Below are 19,822 nucleotides of genomic sequence, written 5' to 3' on the forward strand. Positions count from 1 at the left end.
CAACTCTAACAACACACATCATAAAGCTCATTTTACCCTGCACAGGATGTGGCCTGGAATCCCCATATTATAGCTACTACTTGTATTGGTATTTTACTCGTATGCAACTCTTTTACTGATGTGGATGCAGCTTAAGGCGTGACCTCTTGATTATAAATTGCCACTTCATTTTTATCAGATCGTTGGGCATAACATGTTCGCTAATGTAGTGCCTCAACATAATCCGTACCTAATGCAAAAGCAACCCACCTACTATTAAGATCAGCGCTGATCTAGGAAATAAACAGCCATCGATTTTCTCCGTTCGAATTATGATTTTTGACTTCCTGTCTAGGATGGAAATATGTTTATTTTTATTTTTATTTTTACGTACTTAGTTGAAATTTCGACTAGGTATAAGTGCGCGACAGGTCGAGATGGCAATCGGGGTATGAGACGGGGGACGCCCGCGCTCGTACGCGCGCGCGCGCGCTTGGCGGCTGTGCGGGTGTGCAGGGCGTTCCCTCCCCGATTGCCATCTCGAATTGTACATATTTGCGTGAAATCTAAAATTTGTAGGTACAAATAGGTACCTGTTGTGACCAAAGCAGGATTTACAAGTCTACCAGACGGATGGGTTTGCTGTTAATTTTACCACAGACACTGCTCTGGCTAACCAATAAGTAGCCGATATGAATGCTGCGTTGCCTGATGTAAGTATGCCTGATATCTGGATAATTCTTTATTCCGTCAAGCATTCATCACTCTTTATTGATGGAACTGACTGTATGACTTTACGTCATAGTAATAAATAATTTTATTATTATTTAAAAAATACGCAAACTCTACTCACATTATTTCTAGCTCCAACGTCCGAACCCAACTCGATGAGCCTTTCCACGAAGGATGTACGGTTGTCCTTCACTGCGTACATCAGGGGTGTCATGCCGGTCGTCTGTAACCAAAGGTTGTTTCAGTTTACGCCTCTTGAAGTTAACCGCTAGAGCATCTTTTAGGCGTCCGTCAGTGAGGGGCGCGATGTGAGGGAGCGGAACAAACCAGCCCGCGCGCCGCGTCCACGTTCGTCCATGAGCGGTAATAGCTTAGTGTTAAGACATCGACCTCCTATGTTCCCGGGTTTGATCCCGGGCACACATCTCTAACTTTTCGAAGCTATGTGCATTTTAAGCAATTAAATATCACTTGCTTCAATCATCGTAAGGATTCTGCATGCCTGAGAATTCTCTATAATGTTCTCAAAGGTGTTTGAAATCTGCCAATCCCATAGATAACAGAAGTTCTGTTATCTATGGCCAATCCGCACTTGACCCACGTGGTTGACTATGGCCAAACCTCATTCTGAGAGGAGACCAGTGGTCAGTAGTAAGCCGGCGATGGGCGATGGGTTGATCATAATTAAAAAATGGCGAAATTTATGGCGGTTGGCTTGCGCCCCCTAGGACCCCGCGGCCCAGGTGAACCGCACCCCTTAAACCTCTGGGTAAAGACGGCCCTGATCTCAAGAATGATTAGGTATGCTGAACAAATTTAACTTAGTAAAAGCTTAAAAGCTCGTTTTTGGTAAACAGAGTTCTGAGTTCCTTGTTATCGCTGATTTCATTCATAATTTTTCAGTCAGGCAAAATAATTGTGTCTTAAATATTCCTTAATTATATCTGCAGTGCTAACTAGTGTTTAAGTATGCAAATTGTTCCTCAGTTTAACATTTCGCAGTTAGGTTTAAATAGTTCGTGCTGGTGATAATTAACAAAGCCACAAAGATTTGAGTATTTAATTTGACACTACGTATTTTGACAGATTTATTAGTCCTCAATAGCTCAACCGGTAAAAGAGTGGACTAAAAACCGAAAGGTCGACGGTTCAAACCCCGCCCGTTGCACAATCGTCGTAGGTACTTACTTCTAGCACAAGCCTGACGCTTAGTTGGAGAGGAAAGGGGAATATTAGTCATTTAAAATGGCTAATATTCTTTATAAAAATAAAAAATTACGTAAAGACTTTTTTATTAACACGTTTTTATAAATTCGCTTTCTTGTCGGTTAATTTGTTTGTCTGTTCTTTCAAAAATTTGCAATCGTTTTAACTAACTTCCTGACGCGCTAGGGTCTTAAAATGTTTAAACTTATAGATAAGTAATTTTATTAGATGAGAAATACATTTTTTAACGACTTAAGTGCAGTCTCGTGATGGCCAAAGTTACATGACATAATATCATCAGCAAACACAATCATTACCTTTTATTTTCTTTATTCAGATATAGGTTAGCCCTTGACTGTAATCTCACGTGGTGGTAAGTGATGATGCAGCCTAAGATCGAAGCCGGCTAACCTGGAAGGGATCTCACCCATTGCCGGCCCACTAATGAAAACGAGTCTCCTCAGCTCAGAATGAGAAGGGTTTAGGCAAACACCACCAATCATCATCATCAAGATCAACCCGTTACCGAAAAGATTACGGAAACTTTCAGGCATACCGATTACGTTCATAACAAATATTACAACTATTACTGTTACCATTTTAAGACCACTAAGAAAAAGCAAAATGAGTTGCACAAGTCAGTATTCATACCTCCATTACTAACGTTAAAGGTAATTTGTTGAAAAGTTAACAACCCCAGTGACTTGTGTAATCCATTTGGCTTTTATTGACGTTCAAAATTTAACGATAATCATAACGTAACTTTAACCGCCGGTCATGCAACTGGACCTTAATAGAGAAAACTTTTGTATAGTAAGCTAAGATTTACAAAACAATTATAAGCCTTTGCTTAGAACCTATTTCAGTTTGGGATTTTTCGAAAGTACCTATTAATCTAAATGTGAGTATAAAAGGAACAGCTGACTGATCTATCAACGCGCAGCTCAAACTACTGGACGGATCGGGATGAAATTTGGCATGCAGACATCCGCTAAGAAAGGATTTTTGGTAATTCAAGCCCTAATGGGGTTCGACATTCGTGTAGTCCACGCGGGTGTAGTCGCGCGCATAAGCTAGTCTATAATAACTTCAAAATCTAATCTTTCTGGATTTCTCTTTCCAATCTTAATTAATAAGTGAAAATTTACCCTACATACAAACTGACAAACCAACACCTCTTTGTAATATTAGTACTTATAGACATTTAGATATGAATAAAGTTCGTTGATAAATATGTAATTGCATTCAATAGGTATATTATTATATAAGACCCGCAAATGGCTAATACGCGTGGCCGCCATTTTAGTGACGTCAGCACAAGACTGAAGTTTCGAGCTGATGGTATATTGTTATTTTGGCTGACGTCAAAATTACGTCATTTTGATGTTAATGAGACATGGTTCTAGCGCAATAGCAATTTGCGGGACTTATACCTACCAAGTTATGTCACAGTTGGTAAAAAAAACTTGATTCATAACTATTTAAGTCTGACAGAAGGTCAAACCTCACCCTTTTGCTTATTGTTTTGCTTACTCACTCAACATCATAACCACTAATTATTTTAGTATTACCCGTGCTTTACAGCTGGGTGTGGTGAAAACGGCATGAACATTCCTACTTCAATAAAGATACCTATTTGACTTTAATAATATTAATTAACCTGAAAAGACCTGCCCAGTACATAAATAAAAATTTCAGCCACTATATTATCACTACTCATCAAAAACCATGGTACCTATACTTAGGTACATAGCAAATTACTAAGACCTGAATAGCAACAATTGAATATTATTAGTTCTCGCCCACAGACCACTAAATATTGCTTAGTGGTTTGTGTTCTCGCCCCAGCTTTGCATTTGTAATATAAGCATGGTTTATTTTAACCCTCCATTATCATCCACTCATCGCCAGTTTACTAGTGAGCACGGGTCTCCTCCTCTCAGAATGAGAAGGGTTTACCTTTGAAAACATGATAACTAAGGCGTGCAGGTTTCCTCGCGATATTATTTATTGTTTAAACGCACATAACTTTGAAATGTTAGAGGTCCGTGCCCGGGATCGAACCCACGACCTTCCGATTAGGAGACAGATGTCTTAACCACTAGGCTATCACCACTCAAAAGTCAAAAGTCAAGTCAAATGATTTATTCAAAATAGGTAATAAATTACTCTTATTGATTGTCTGGTATAGTGTTAGATTTGTAAGATAATATAGTGGTGATAATTATAACGCAAACTTAAAACTAAAGCTACGAGGGTTCCAAACGCGCCCAGGTCTGAGAAGAGCCCACAACAAACTCAGCCGGGTATTAACCCTCTCACCCTCCTCTATTAAAGGGCGTTAATCCGTAGGGGCAAAATCGCGCGATCAAACTTTTCCAGGAATTAAACGGTCTGCGAAGGAGAAAATTCGCGTGCCGCCTGCACCCTGTGACACAGTAATGGGCTTATAATGGCAACCCTCCTTGTGATAATTAGCTGCGGGTGAATGCGTCATTACAAATAATTGCCATTTAAATCGTGTTTTAATCGCCCCTTAAGTTTTAATGTTTCACAACGTTAAAAATATCATACTTCCGTGATTTTAAATGAAGAATTTATAGATTTGCATTTTGAATTGGAACTGGAATTTTAGTTGACAATAATTGTAAACCGGAGATTTATTCGTCTGATTATTATCTTCCATCTTTTGACTTCGTCCGCGTACATTTAGATTTTTAAAAATGCCATGGAAACTCTTTAATTTTCCGGGATAAAAAGTAGCCCATGGTAGGTACTTTACATGTGAAAGTGTGTTTGTTTGTTGGTTTATCAGTTTGTTGGTTTGTCCTTCAATCGCGTCACAACGGAGCAACGGATCGACGTGATTTTTTGCATGGGCATAGTTAAAGACCTAGATAGTGACATAGGCTACTTTTTATCCCGGAAAATCAAAGAGTTTCCATGGGATTTTTTAAAACCTAAATCCATGCGGAAGAAGTTGCGGACATTAGCTAGTACATATATCTAATAGTTTGCGAACAAACTAACAAACAAACACACTTTTGTATTTATACTACTTATTATTAGTAGGATATACTTACATAATATAAAAAGCACTAGCTGGCCTGCCCCAGCTTCACCCGGCTTGAATTACTGAAATTCCTTTCTCTAGACTAAAATTGAGCTTAGGTAGGCCCCTAAGATTTTTTTTCTACATTATTATAGACCATAAGTAACTAAGCGAGTAGTTACTGGTCTGGAAATATCTTAAGGTATAACGAACAAGGGCAACAGGTGAATATTGATATTGAAAATAATGATACCTACCTTAATATGATATTAGAATTTTTCCGTTGGCCGGGATTATGGTGATATTTTACGTGGAACAACTACTAGTCGTGAATAGTGTAGTCATGAAAGTAATACTACCTGCTAATAAACCCATCCATGATTCCTTACTAAAACGTGTAAGTCTGTCCGTCTGTTTACTACATTTTTATACAGAATTTTAATACAGAGGTAGTTTGCACCCCGGGGATGGACTACTTTTTGTCCCAGAAAATCATAGAGTTCCCACGGGAGTTTTAAAAACCTAATTTTATGTGATAGAAGTTGTGAGCATAAGATAGCTTGCATCTTGGAGATGGACTTAGTCTAATTTAGATATATCCCAAAAATCAGAGTTTTAGTAGAGTACCTACAGTTTTAAAAACATAGCCACGTGGACAAAGTTGCGGGCATCAAATAATATTGTAATAATGTCATTAGCTTGGCATAAAAAATTATTGCTGTTAATATAACCAGAGTGAACTAATATAACTCTGACCCGAATTACATCAGAACTTTGTAAGGGTACATTTGAGTGCGCCAAATAGAGAACTATGTAGTAGTCGTTTGAAACTGACATTTGCATATAAAATATTATGCGGCGGAGTTTTGGGGGTGGTGTGGCCTGATTTGAGCAACAATATATCCATGTACTTACAATATACAAGCTGTCCCACCAAGGATGTGGTCGGGTGTAATTTTTGAAAAATGTGATGGGATGAAATCCATCCATACTAATGTTATAAATGCGAAAGTGTGTCTGTCTGTCTATTTGCTAGCTTTTCACGGCGCAATAGTTTCACCGATTTTGATGAAATTTGGTACAGAGCTAGCTTACATCCCAGGGACAGATTTAGGCTTAGATTTAATCAATAAGTTTTCACGGGATGTAAAAAAACTATATCCGCGCGGACGAAGCCGCGGCATCATCGAGTAATCATGTAAATCGTTAAACTGAAATTATATTAACCCAGATTTTCCCATCGTCCTGGTTTTCGGGTTAGCCGCATTACTTGTTGAAAGGAGCTTCCTACAAATTGCAATATCCGTTATGTGGGGACTTTTAGTGAAATTAATACGTCGCTATTCGTTGACCAAAGAACTAACTGCTTACTCATTACCGGTTTTCTTCATTTGTTTTTATTTTTTATTTTTATTCAGATACAAGTTAGCCCTTGACTGCAATCTCACCTGATAGTAAGTGATCATGCAGTCTAAGATGATAGCAGGCTAACCTGGAAGGGGTATGGCAGTTTTTATTAAACCCATACCCCTTTGGTTTCTACACGGCATCGTACCGGAACGCTAAATCGCTTGGCGGCACGGTTTTGCTGGTAGGGTGGTAACTAGCCACGGCCGAAGCCTCCCACCAGACCAGACCAGAAATTTAGAAATTATAAAATTCCAAACCCCTGCCAGGAATCGAATCCGGGATCTCCCACTAATAAGACCACAGCCCAGGGAGGTCGTCAGCAGCGACATTTGTTTGCTTATCAAGCCGGGAATACACACGCCATAATATTCTCAAAGGTGTGTGAAGTCTACCAATCCGCACTGGGCCAGCGTGGCAGGCTATAGCCTAAACCTAATTTAGAGCCTCGATAGCTCAACGGTTAAAGGAGTGGACTGAAAACCGAAAAGTCGCCCGTTCAAATCCCACCCGTTGCACTATTGTCGTACCTACTCCTAGCACAAGCTTTACGCTTAATTGAAGAAGAAAGGGGAATTTAAGTCGGCAATTAACTTGGCTTATATTCTTTAAATAAAAACCCTTCTTATTCTGGGAGGAAACCCTTGCACAGTATTCATGATGATGATGAAACACGCTTGTAGCTTAGGGAGGAAGTGTATATAATCATCATCAGCATGATCGACCCATCGCCGCACCGGCCCACTACTGTGATGGGTGACACACACTTTTGAGATCGTTATGGAGAACTCTCAAGCAAGATGGTTTCCTCACGATGTTTCCCTTCATCGCTATAGCTATTAATTGCTTAAAACACATATAACTCCCAAAAGTTAGAGGTGCGTGCCTGGGATTGAATCCCCGACCTCCCGAATAGGAGTACGACGCCTTAACCACTAGGCTATCAGCGCTCTGGTAAGTACAGTACGTGGCAGTACATCGGCCTTTAGAATGACATTTCGGCTTTGTAGAGCGTTGTCTCTGTCACTCATACCTATATGACGTTTTTTCGGTCTCAATGACAAGTGCAACGCTCTACAAATCTGCTATTTCCTTCTAAATGTCGATGTACATTACTTTCTGCCGCGTACTGTAGATAGAGTAGGTACGACACAAAAAAGTGACATTGATGTGATCCATCATCCAACAACCAAAATATGACAATCGCTCATATTCACCGCATTCACGCATCACTGAAGACTGAAGCTTCGAATTCGTGTTGACTGACTTGACTGACCCCCGTTGAACTCTTTAGTAGTACGTTATCTATCCACTACCAGTACCACAAGCAAAACCTTTAAAATCCAATCCATCCGAATGTTATTATCATAAAATGTGCAAGTGTCATTGTCCGTTTGTTAGGTACCTTTTAACATTCCATCCGTTAAACCGATTTCAACACAGATATAGCTTGGATCCCGGACGGAAATAGGTTAATTTTTATCCCGGAAAATCAAAAAGTTCTCAAAGGATTTTTAAAGAATCGCAGGCATTATCGAGTAGGTGCTTACCTATTGTCATTTATTTTAATTTTTTGACCGTAACCACAAAATAACGTCAAAGTCAAAGCCGTTTATTCAAGTTAAGCATAGATAGGGAATATTATCGCTATTTCACAATATCACTTAAAACTTATTAGAACTAACTAAGCTCATTGTCATAAAATATGTGTACCTTACCCATATCTTAGAAAGGGTTAAAATCATTTCTAAGTCTATGGTTGAAATTGTATTTTCAACTAGGTGGTAAGTTGGTTCAACAGAAGTTGAACCAACTTGGCAAGTAGGTGAAAATAAAGGATTTTAGTAAATCTGGTGTCATCATCATCATCATCATCATCATCATCATCATCATCATCAACCGATAGACGTCCACTGCTGGACATGGGTATTTTGTACGGACTTCCACATGCCACGGTCTTGCGCCGCATGAATCCAGCGGCTCCCTGCGACTCGTCTGATGTCGTCCGTCCACCTAGGGTCTTCCAACGCTGCGCCTTCCAGTGGGAGGTTGCCATTCCAGCACCTTGGGACCCCAACGTCTATCGGTTTTACGAACTATGTGCCCTGCCCATAGCCACTTCAGCTTCGCAACCCGTTGAGTTATGTCGGTATAAATTTCAATCCCTATTTTACTCCCTTAGGGGTTGAATTATCAAAAATCCCTTCTTAGTGGCTGCCCACGTCATAATAGCTATATGCAATATGCATGCCAAATCAGCCCAATCCGTCTAGTAGTTTCAGCTGTGCGTTGATAGATCAGTCAGTCAGTCACCTTTTCCTTTTACATATTTAAAATTTATCAATATTTAAAAGCCAAAACAGCGGGGAAGCATAAACCAAAGTCAAAGTAAAAAAAATATTCAAAATAGGCACCATTGTACATGTTTTGATTATCAATTATTGGATTTTTGTAGTTATAAATAATTAATTACGAAAACTTAAAACGAGGGTTCCAAACGCGCCCAGGTCATGTTTGTTTCAAATCTACAAAATATAATTCAGTAAAATTATACTCCTCCAAAGAAAATTATTTTCTAAGTTTTTTCCAGACATATTACTATTCTGATATTTTTTTATGGCGACAATTAAATACCGTAACCCACTTGGGCTGGTCACAGAGACCTATGAATTATTCATGACTTTCTATTCACATAGTATTACTAACGGAATTTGTTAGTGGGTATTACTACAGGTATTACTAAATTCTTTAAATATTACATACAGTAGATTTCGTATATTGAAGTAAATTCTTTAAAATAAGTAAGTAAAATTGCACTGAGTAAAATATAAACGTACCTATATGCCGGGTGGTATGTTATAATAAATCTAATATATACCTAAAAATAACGGCAATAAAATGGCAAAACGATAATTTTTTTTGTCAAAGTTCGAAGGTTTGACGGTCTTTAATGAGTATCTCCACGATTTGTAAATACTTAAGTGCTTCAAAAGCGGTTCGAAAAATAAAAGCAAAACTAATAGTTTCACCTTATTTAGTTTCACCCATTCACCTTACCAAATTAGAAGTTTTATTTTAGAAAAAATATTTTTGTTTTCATTAAGAAAAAACTGGCCACTCGAGCGATGTCATTTTGTTGTCATATAATTATGACGTTTTGTCGTTTTCACGTCCCTCTCGTCGTCTCAACGAGAGGGATAACGCTCTATAAAACCGCTATCTCTTTCTAATGGTCGATATACAATATTTCTTGCGGGATTTCGTTAGGTAGGTACTATGTAATGAAAAATTGATAATCTTTTAAGAATACTTTTGTTTTCAAACGACTTTCAAAAAGGAGGAGGTTCTCAACTTGGCGTGGTTTTTTTCTAACAGTTCATTCATAACGTTAAGTTCTTTTGATTAAAATTATGTATCCAAAACACCGAATGTCTTTAACTTCAGTTTTAAAACCATTAGCAATGGCCTTGGTAGTAGACAGGTCAGCTTTGCCCAAGGATGGTGGTTTGACCCAAGGTCGGAAATCTCCCATCGATTACTCTGGGCTAGCACGCAAAACTCCTGCCCTCTTACCCTTGACACACTAACGGTCACTTCAGTTGGTCTTAACGGCCAAAAATTATGTAGGCCAGGCGAAAATAATGTACTGATGGCGGAAGGTGCGTTTTAAACCTCACGGACATTGCTCTTGGGGGACCTTGGTTTAATCGGCTTTGGGTTACCTTGGCGAGTGTGATTGTAGATTTTTTCGTCACCCCTGTTAAACATTTCTAGTCTCTTCCCTTCATTACTTTTCCTCTATTGTGTGCGGTGCGGTACCTACTGTGAGGTATCGGTCGCTTGGTACTGCTAGCTTGCCGAATCCCTAGGAATATCTTAAAATATATAAAACCAAAAGGTGACTGACTGACTGATCTATCAACGCACAGCTCAAACTACTGGACGGATTGGGCTGAAATTTGGCATGCAGATATTTATTATGATGTAGGCATCCGATAAGAAAAGATTTTTGAAAATTCAATCCCTAAGGGGGTGAAATAGGGATTTGAAATTTGTGTAGTCCACGCGGACGAAGTCGCGAACATAAGCTAGTAAGTAATATTTCTGTACGCTTCCTTACTCACGCGATATGCGCAGAGTGAATTGAGAATCTGGACTGTGCTGTAATCTATATTTTGTATAGAAGCAAACATTGTTTTGCGCAAGTCCAACTTTTTACCAACTTATTTAGAAGATCTGGCACCCTTTGCTGTGTAGCTAAGAAAGAAACTATCAATTCAGTCACAGCTGTGTTCGCAGATCGTAATGGGGAGGCGTTGGCATATAAAGCTGAATGGGAGATATATCTAACGGGTCGGACTAAGAAAGTTGGGGTTTTAAAGAAATTCTCATACTCACTTAGCAAACATGTACGTCACTGAGTTTGATATTTGGCGATGTTACACCCCGTGCATCGAAGAGCACGTTAAGGTGACGCAGGACGCTCGACCGAAATTGGCAGCGCATGTGGGTAACATGTTTGCTTTTCACTTGACATTGTATGAGAAAGTTGAGAGGCACGATGATTTTCACTGAAATCAAGCGCGCGAAAAAGGTTTAGGAAAAGTATTTTTGAGAAAAAACTGCTGAATTTATGTTTGCAAAGTAAAGTTATTTCAACTAATGAATAAATAAACTATGTCTAGTGATAAATTGTTTTAGAATTTTCATATCCCTAATCTTATTTATTTACGCCCAAAGTTGTCATTAATTTAGTGTTAAAATAGAAATGTTTTGACCCTCGTAACTTTTAAATCAATATTTTTGTCAATGTTTTATATATCAATAAACCTAGATAATGACGAGATAAATCGATATAATTCTTAGTTTTGTGCGTGCAACATCGAATATTGTTGTAATTTCCCTCCTACTTTTGTATGGGGAAAGCACTGAACTGAGTCCCCTTAAGTCAGGTCTTGTGCCCCATCTGCCAGTCGTGTTGGATGAATCTGTGTTTGAGCACTGGCGTGTGTTTGTGCATTATATTCTGCATAGATGTCTAGTATCTGTCAGGTTCAAATTTGGTCAGATGGAGTGGGCATTGGAACATCTTATCTCCAAAGATTTCTTTCAGATTTTTTAAATTATGTACCTAGTTAGAATAGAATTAGGTACAGAAGGAAGCAAGCTTGAACTTTTCATGTCAAAAATTAACATTCTTCCCGTTATCAAGGTTGGATTAATAACATTAATGAAGGGATTTAAAAAAATCCACAAAGTAGTGTTGCGTCAAGTGCAGGAGTCATAAATATGCAGTAAATGTGGGCGTATCTCGGTGAATAAAGCAAAAGAAGTTTATTTTAAAGCATAATTAGCTCTGAGGTGCTATCCTGCAGTGGCTCACTGCGGGCATGTGTCTATTTATGCCGACCTTTAGCTTGGTGGCGTGGACGGAAAATCAAACGGAAAATCGTGTGTTCGTACACGCATGTTATTTCCGTGACATGTGACACTGAGTTAGTTCTTTTATCTTTGATGTTATTGCTAAGGTCTATCTATATTATTTTTATTCTAGAACCTACATTACAAAGTGCTCCATCAATATAATATGTAGTTCAAAATGAAGGTGACTCTATTAAAATAGCGACCCAGCGATGGGATTCTTAGACTTCCTACCAGTAGCTAAGACTGTTAAAAAATTACAAACATATTATTATCAACATTTTCCACTGGCAGTGAAAGGACAATGTTCTAAACAGACTAAAAACACTCCAAGCCAAAGGGATAGGTACAGGATTGACCCTTGCCGGTTCCGCAATTTTTGATTCTTAATTTTTTGATTCTCAAACTTTTTCAAGCAAAGTTTCTTAAGAGAAATTTATTCGTAGCGCCCTCCAATCAAACTAAATGAAATATTGATACGTTCAACATGTTAGGTACATATAAAACTGAAATAATTTTGGATGTAGAATAAAGATACATGTTTTTTCTAACATAGACGCCCACTAAGAAAGGAATTTCAGCAACCGATAGAAGCCAGATCGTGTCAGTTAGTTTCTAGATGACGAGATGACAAATTGGATTTCACAGTTGCAAAAAAATTACCTAATATTCATGGAACGTAAAATAATTTTTTTTATAGCGGTAGTAGTCGTTGGCAGAATGCCAGGGATCTGTGTAATCAATCGCCTTATCATGATCGTATCAGTGCTGTGCCAGAAATATTGTACCTACAAATAAGTAGATATATTATATCTGTTAGCTTAATACAGTGCTTATCGGTTCTTACAGTTTCTTATCGTCTATTATCGTCACTTAATTATAACAATATTAATTATGCTGTTTATCAAAGCAAACACTGGATTTGATCTAGGTACATATACAAAAGGAAAAGCTGACTGAGTGACTGATCTATTAACGCATAGCTCAAAATACTGGACGGATCGGGCTGAAATTTGACATGCAGATAGCTATTACGACGTAGGCATCCGCTAAGAAAGGATTTATGAAAATTCAACCCCTAAGGGGGTGAAATAGGGATTTAAAATTTATGTAGTCCACGCGGACAAAGTCGCGAGCACAAGCTAGTCTAAATATATAAAAGGATTGACTGACTGACTGATCTATCAACGCACAGCTCAAACTACTGAACGAGTTGGGCTGAAATTTGGCATGCAGATAGCTATTATGACATAGGCATCCGTTAAGAAAGGATTTTTAAAAATTCAACCCCTAAGGGGATGAAATGGGGTTTGAAATTTGTGTAGACCACGCGGACGAAGTCGCGAGGATAAGCTAGTATGAATTAAAAATAATATTCTATTTATTTCCATAGCGAATGCATACTCGAATCTGGCCAAAGCAACTAAGTATACAACTTTATAAGTACAGTTTGACGTAGTACGGCGCCTGACACACTTTGCTCACGCCAACGTAGGTAAGGGGCTGACCATTGGAGCTTAGCACCGATTTACAAGTAGCTATCAAGGGTATTATTAGGCGATAGAATAAGCACCGAAATAACTTGACTAAGTTATAAGAATTTAGCTATCTATTTAAGTACTTTAACAGAATTACGAATAATAGGATAATATTATGTTACCTATAGCCCTTTTTTTGAAAAGTATCTTAATTTGATCCTAAGGTTACAATAAACTACCAAAAAATTCACGAAAATTCTATTCGATCGATAAGTGCAACAAAAATGCATTTAAACCGATAAAAAACCGACTTCCAAAACCACTACAAAGTAATAAATATTTTTTATTTCTACACGTGTATGGTACCGTACGGTACCTACCTATATATGAAGTCGAGCGAGCATAATAAACGAAACTAGAAATCGAAACGTAAAGCTCGCCCGACTGTGACATACCTACATAGATACACGTGTAGAAATAAAAATTATTTATTACTTTGTAGTGGCTTTGGAAGTCAGTTTTTTTAATATTTTTTTTTGTTAATTTGATAGACCAGTGCTAGTGTTACATTACAACCGCAATCAATGTGACGTCACAATCGGGATCCATCATGGTGGCTACCATTGGCTACAGCTTCGTGCGTTTCGGATATTAAAGGTAGCACAGATAAAAAAGTGAAATCTTTAAAATGAATTATAAAATTCATTTTACTACCTACTTAAAATCCTTGTCATGAAATCAATGTACAAGAGGCCAAACAGGACCCTCCTGCGATAGGTATATGCTATTATAGGGAGTTCCAGTACCCACCTTCCATTTCAATCCTCCAATGAATAACCTGATCATTATATATTTTGAAAAGCACCTACAGATAAAACAAAGCATGACTCAAAATTTCACCATCCTGCCGTATTATGCCATCAAAGTGAGTATGTACCACCTCAATTTTTTAATGAAATTAGAGAACAATCATGTAGCTGCCGCTAATCTTTCATTAGATCTAGGTACGACATCGATATTGGGGCAAACTTACTACACAGTGAGAGTCTCCATCAGGACCTCAATCTTATCTCTGTCCACCCCTTAAACATTGAGCTATGAAGCTCAGAGCTTTAAGGATTGTTTAGAGTCTTTATCCTTAAAGTTATGGGCTTTTCCTCAGATGAAATCTTGGTAACGCATCATCATCATTTTGAATGTTTAATAATTATGTAATGTGAAACATTAGTTCTAAAAAACTTCGTATTCAGCATCTTATTATAAAAAAATGTTTCAGTGCAAAAAAAGAATTTGAATAAAATGTACATTTCATTGGAGAAGCATGGAGAAGCGCCTTAAGTAACCGCACTCAGCGCAGCTTAGCCTGCCGTAAGAATTATGGCAGCCACAAATAGAACTGATACAATAGGTAGGTATGGTTAATTATTACAACACTGTGGTTAGTAAAAATTCTAGGTAGCTTACTTTCCGACTTCCGTGCTTGCGCCTTAGGTGTGGCGCTTTTATAATTTATGACAAAAAAGTTGTATGCTGAATGATAATAATACAGTATTTTACAGTAGTGAGAAAAAATCTAAAAATGTATTAACAAGATAGTATTAGCAATAAGAAATCAAAAAAATGATAATTTCAGTTTATAAAATTGTATAATGAATTTTATAATTCGCTAGCTTATGCTCGCGACTTCATACGCGTTGACTGCAGAAACTTCAAACCCTATTTCATCCCCTTAGGGGTTGAATTTTTAAAAACCCTTTATTAGCGGATGCCTATACGTTATAATGGGCGCTGACTCAGAAAACTCTTCAAAAAATTGCCAAAGAGGCATGGAACGCAGCATGTTAGGATTCACCAGAAAGGACAGGAAGACATGCAAAGATTTAAGACAAATCACCAAACTCGAAGATGTAGTCATCCAAACCAAAATACTTAAATGGAGATGGACTGGACACATGCTTCGAGAGAAGTCAAAGAAGTGGACCAAAGCTATAACAGAATGGGAAGTTAGGGATGGCTCAAAGTGGAAAAGGGGTAGACAAAGAAAACGCTGGGTAGACGATATAAAGCAGGCAGCGGGATCACTATGGACAAGAGAAGCACAAAACAGACTATTATGGAAAAACCTGGAGGAGGCCTATGCGTCAGAAGACGCGCTGATCGGAAGGAACTAAAGTGCGAGATTTAAATTATGTAACAAAAATTTCAAATGTAAATTCAGTAATAAAAGCTTTATTTATTTATTTATTTATACGTTATAATAGCTATCTGCGTGCCAAATTTCAGCCCGATCCATCCAGTAGTTTAAGCTGTGCGTTGATAGATCAGTCAGTCAGTCACTTTTTCCTCCGTGCATCCTAAAGTGTTTGTGTTTTAGGCACAATTTGTAGCATACGATATTATCCATCGCCTTCACTATATCCGTTCTGGCTGAAAATGTCTAATCTCCAGAATGTCTAGTATGCTAAAATGCCTAAGTCCTATGCTAGTCCACGTAGACGAAGTCGCGAGCATAAGCTATTTCTATATAATATTAGATCAGCAATCACATGGACGTACTTATCATTATTTTTTCGTCCTAACTTCTGATTCTCGCTGTAGATCATCAACCTCTTCATACATTTTAACAACAAACGATTTTAATTTCACAAAAGTACAGATGAGTTTGTATTATTACAAAGTGAATTGAACTTTTTCAGCAAGAAATGGCGACAGGCACCTTTGTTGGATTTTTTATTATCTGAATGCTAAAGCATTTTAATTTCGTATGTAATGTAATAAAATAGTAATATTGTCACTTCAAGGTTGGGGTGTAAACATGTTGTATTTCAAACTTTTCAGCGGTTTATCAATTAGTAGGTACCTAACTGAATTTACTAGTTTGAACCTACACTAGAGTATTTTATGATCAAACCGCTAGGTCTAAAAACTTGCATGTGTTTCTTCAATGTAAACTTCCACTTAAAATGGATTTTAGAAGGTCCATCTGCATGAAACTGAGGTGGGTTAGCTAGACGTATTTCGTCGTACCCAACTGCTAAACTCAGGTCTTTTGTAGACACTTCCACAGGCCATCTACACAATTGTCTCCATAGGTACCTGAGGTCTACCTACTGAGGTTTACCACAGGTATAGATAGTTCAATCCATGAAGACGCGCCCCACTCTTTGTCCCAATAGGTTACAATGCAAAAAGTTCTATCGTAAGTCGTAACGCACCGATCAGCGATGTCGGCACACGCACAAGAAGATAAATGAGATAAAGATTACTCCCCGCAAACGTGGTTTCCCCGCACGAAAAATAGTGGGGCGCGTCTTCTTGGATTGAACTATATATACCTATGGAGTGCCAACGCTGCCCTTTCCGATGTGAGTTCGTCATTTCAACATCTTAGGACCTCAACATCTATTGGTTTTTCGAACTATGTGCCTCGCTCATTGACACTTCAGCTACAACACGTAGAGCTATATCGGTTGCTCTGGCTCTTCTACACATCTACTCAATTCTGATTTGACCACGAAAAAAGCTCTGAGGGTAGCTTTCACCATCACCCGTTAAGTTACACTAAGCTTTCTTACCAGCCGCACTCAGAGTAGCTTAATCGTTACTGAAGTTTAGTTAAAACGAGACAGAGCTATATCTCTCACATAAATCTGTCTCGTTTAAACTTAATCTTAAGTAACGAGTAGCGACTTTGAGTGCGGCTGTAGTAGACTTACTTATTTGATTAAGGAATATTTTTTGTGTTTAGAAGTACCTAAGTTAGAGAAAATAGATCCTAGAAGACAAAAATAAACAGAGTGCACTATCGCCCGCTTAGTGACTCTGAGCTTTCTTATAAGACGTAACTTAATTAAAGGATCACAATATCATAAGTATCGTTTAATGATCTGTCTTACTTCGAGTGCTTAGAAGTACTTAGGGTGAGTTAGAAAAATTTGATTTTAGAAGACAAATAAATACTAACTACTAAGTGCAAATATAAAGAGAAATGTACGAAAATATAAAGATTCAACAAATCATACGTGACAGTCATGATCGATCCAGCTTAGGGGAGGCAAGTTGAAGCAGTAAAAAGTTGGAAAGATGTCTCGAGGAGCCAGCACGCGATCGTTGCTATGATATCGAACATACAGCCCCCCTTCTAGATTATATAGCCGAATTTTTGAGACTTGTAACCTTTAATATTGAAATGCATCAATAGTTTTGTGGTATTTCAAGTGCACTGCATAAATACACTTCAATGTAGCAGTAACAAGATGTCAACCCCATCGCCAGTCTATTACTGAGCACGGGGCTCTCAGGGTGAGATCTATAGAGCGCACTCTGACTTTGCTTAGACTTAAGACAGAGGCACTAAAAAGCCGTGATAGCCTATTCGGTAGGACGTCCGCCTTCTGATCGGAGATCGGGGGTTCGATCCCGGGCACGCACCTCTAACTTTTCAGAGCTATGTGCGTTTTTAATAATTAAATATCAGCTTGCTTTAACGGTGAAGGAAAACACCGTGAGGAAACCTGCTTGCCTGAGAGTTCTCCATAATGTTCTCAAAGGTGTGTGAAGTCTATCAATCCGCACATGGCCAGCGTGGTAGACTATGGCCAAAACCCTTCCCACTATGAGAGGAGACCCGTGGTCTGTAGTGAGCCGGTGATGGGTTGATCATGATGATGATGATGAAGACAGAGTTAAAACGACACAGAGCTATATCTCTCACATAAATCTGTCTCGTTTCAACTCAATCTTAAGTCTGAGCAAAGTCAAAGTGCGCTCTATAGATCTCAGCCTCAGAATTAAATTTAGCCCATAGTGCAACCATGCTGGTCAAGTGCAGCGCTAGCCTAGAGCTTCCTATAAGAAGGGTGTGGGGATAGATCTCGGGCCGAGTACCAAGTCGCGGCAAAAATATCTCTTGACCAAAGAGTTTATGTCTAGATGGTCGTAGGAAAACAACGTCCGTCCATCTGACCCTGTCTGCATTTCACAGACATTTAGATACTAATAAAGTCGCTAAGTTGAAAAGTACAGTTATAGAAACTTGTGCAATTTGGCAGACTTCACACACCTTTGAGAACTTTATGGGGAACTCTCTGGCATGCAGGTTTCAGTGATATTTAATTTCTTAAAATACACAGCTCTGTGTGAGAAGCGTGCCCGGGATCGAACCCCCGACCCCTGAATAGGAAGCCAAGACGTCTTAACCTATCACAGCTTTTTTTAGCGCCACTTTTTCAGCGTTTTAGTACATACTTACTACCCCTAACTTTGAAAATCTAGGGGAATTCATTTGTAGTGCATATTTTGCACCCATCTTAAGAGTCGGACTTTATCAGCATGTTACTAAATCATTCTACTTATGCGTTAGCAAAAAGGCATTCCGAACCAGTGGTAGAAGCATTAATTGACGATTTAAAAGTGCTTGTATTGAATAAAAAATATTTTTATTTATTTAATAGTTCAATGGCTTTTTTGTCTAGTTATTTTTAACACATAGTTCAATTACAGGTACCTTTTCGTGAGGTTTGCATCTTCTCAATCAGAATTAGTTCTTTTAAATAATGCTGGCCTTGTGATAACGAATGTACTTGTAAATTATGGTGGTCGCAAGATTGGCTACAGAAGGTCAGACGGCTATAATGTATTGCTCTACACTCCAACAGTAGCTGTACAACCGTATAAAAATTTAGCACCACACAAAAATTGGATGGATAAAATTGTGGGAAAATTGCCTTGTATAACTTACAACATAACTTCTTATAAGTTTGCAACTCCCAGTTTCTAGGGGGTTTTTCGTTTTGTATTTACAACCTTTCATCCTTAAAATAAAACTATCATACTTTATGATCATGTTATTGATAAGCTACTGTGATTTGAATAAATTCTTCGATTTGCTAAATCTCAAGACAAGGTTTCAGTTCCCTCGCCGCTACATTACCGCCGATATATCATTTTCCTAGAAAATCCGCTTTGTTGAAATAAATAAAAATAATAATTGACTTAGTAGGTAGGAACTTATATAAGCCATTCTCTTTCAGCTAAGCGTAAAGAGCTAGTCGAAGAATGGTTAACTTTATTTACTTATATAAGGATTATTTTAATGATATAAGTAAGCTTCGGAATGAGTTGCGTTAACAGTTGTGATAGTTCTAATAAGTTTTAAATGATATTATGATAATAAAAATATTTTCGACTGAGTTTGTTGTGGGTTTCTTCTGAGACCAGGGCGCGTTTGGATTGGAACCCTCGTAGCTTTAGTTTTAAGTTAATGTAATTATTTATCACCAATACATCATCATTATCTTACAAATTAAACAATTGACAGTAAAAAAGTGTAATCGTACCTATTTATATTATTTTAAATGGCTTTGACTTTGACTATAATAATATTATGTAAGTAGTAAGTAGTTATCGAAAGCTTTCAGACGAAATCTGATTTTATGTTAAGCGGAAATTTACTCATTACGTGTGACTTGATGTGGATAGATAATAGTATCAAAGCTTTTAGCTTTATCTCCTACGCTCATTGCATTACGGCCAATGCCTTCCCTGT

At 38.0% G+C, this 19,822-nt stretch overlaps 1 protein-coding gene across 1 annotated transcript in view; it reads right to left on the reverse strand.

Moving 5' to 3' along the window:
• nompC (no mechanoreceptor potential C) overlaps window positions 1–19,822 on the reverse strand; it is a 61,506-nt gene that overhangs the window by 40,121 nt on the left and 1,563 nt on the right. Inside the window, exon 2 of the mRNA XM_034970895.2 lies at window positions 833–934. Within this exon, the coding sequence (XP_034826786.1) occupies window positions 833–934 (102 nt within the window). The remainder of the gene's footprint in view (window positions 1–832; window positions 935–19,822) is intronic.

Source organism: Maniola hyperantus, chromosome 8 (genome assembly GCF_902806685.2).
Source record: "Maniola hyperantus chromosome 8, iAphHyp1.2, whole genome shotgun sequence".
In the NCBI taxonomy this organism is placed as follows: Eukaryota; Metazoa; Arthropoda; class Insecta; order Lepidoptera; family Nymphalidae; genus Maniola; species Maniola hyperantus.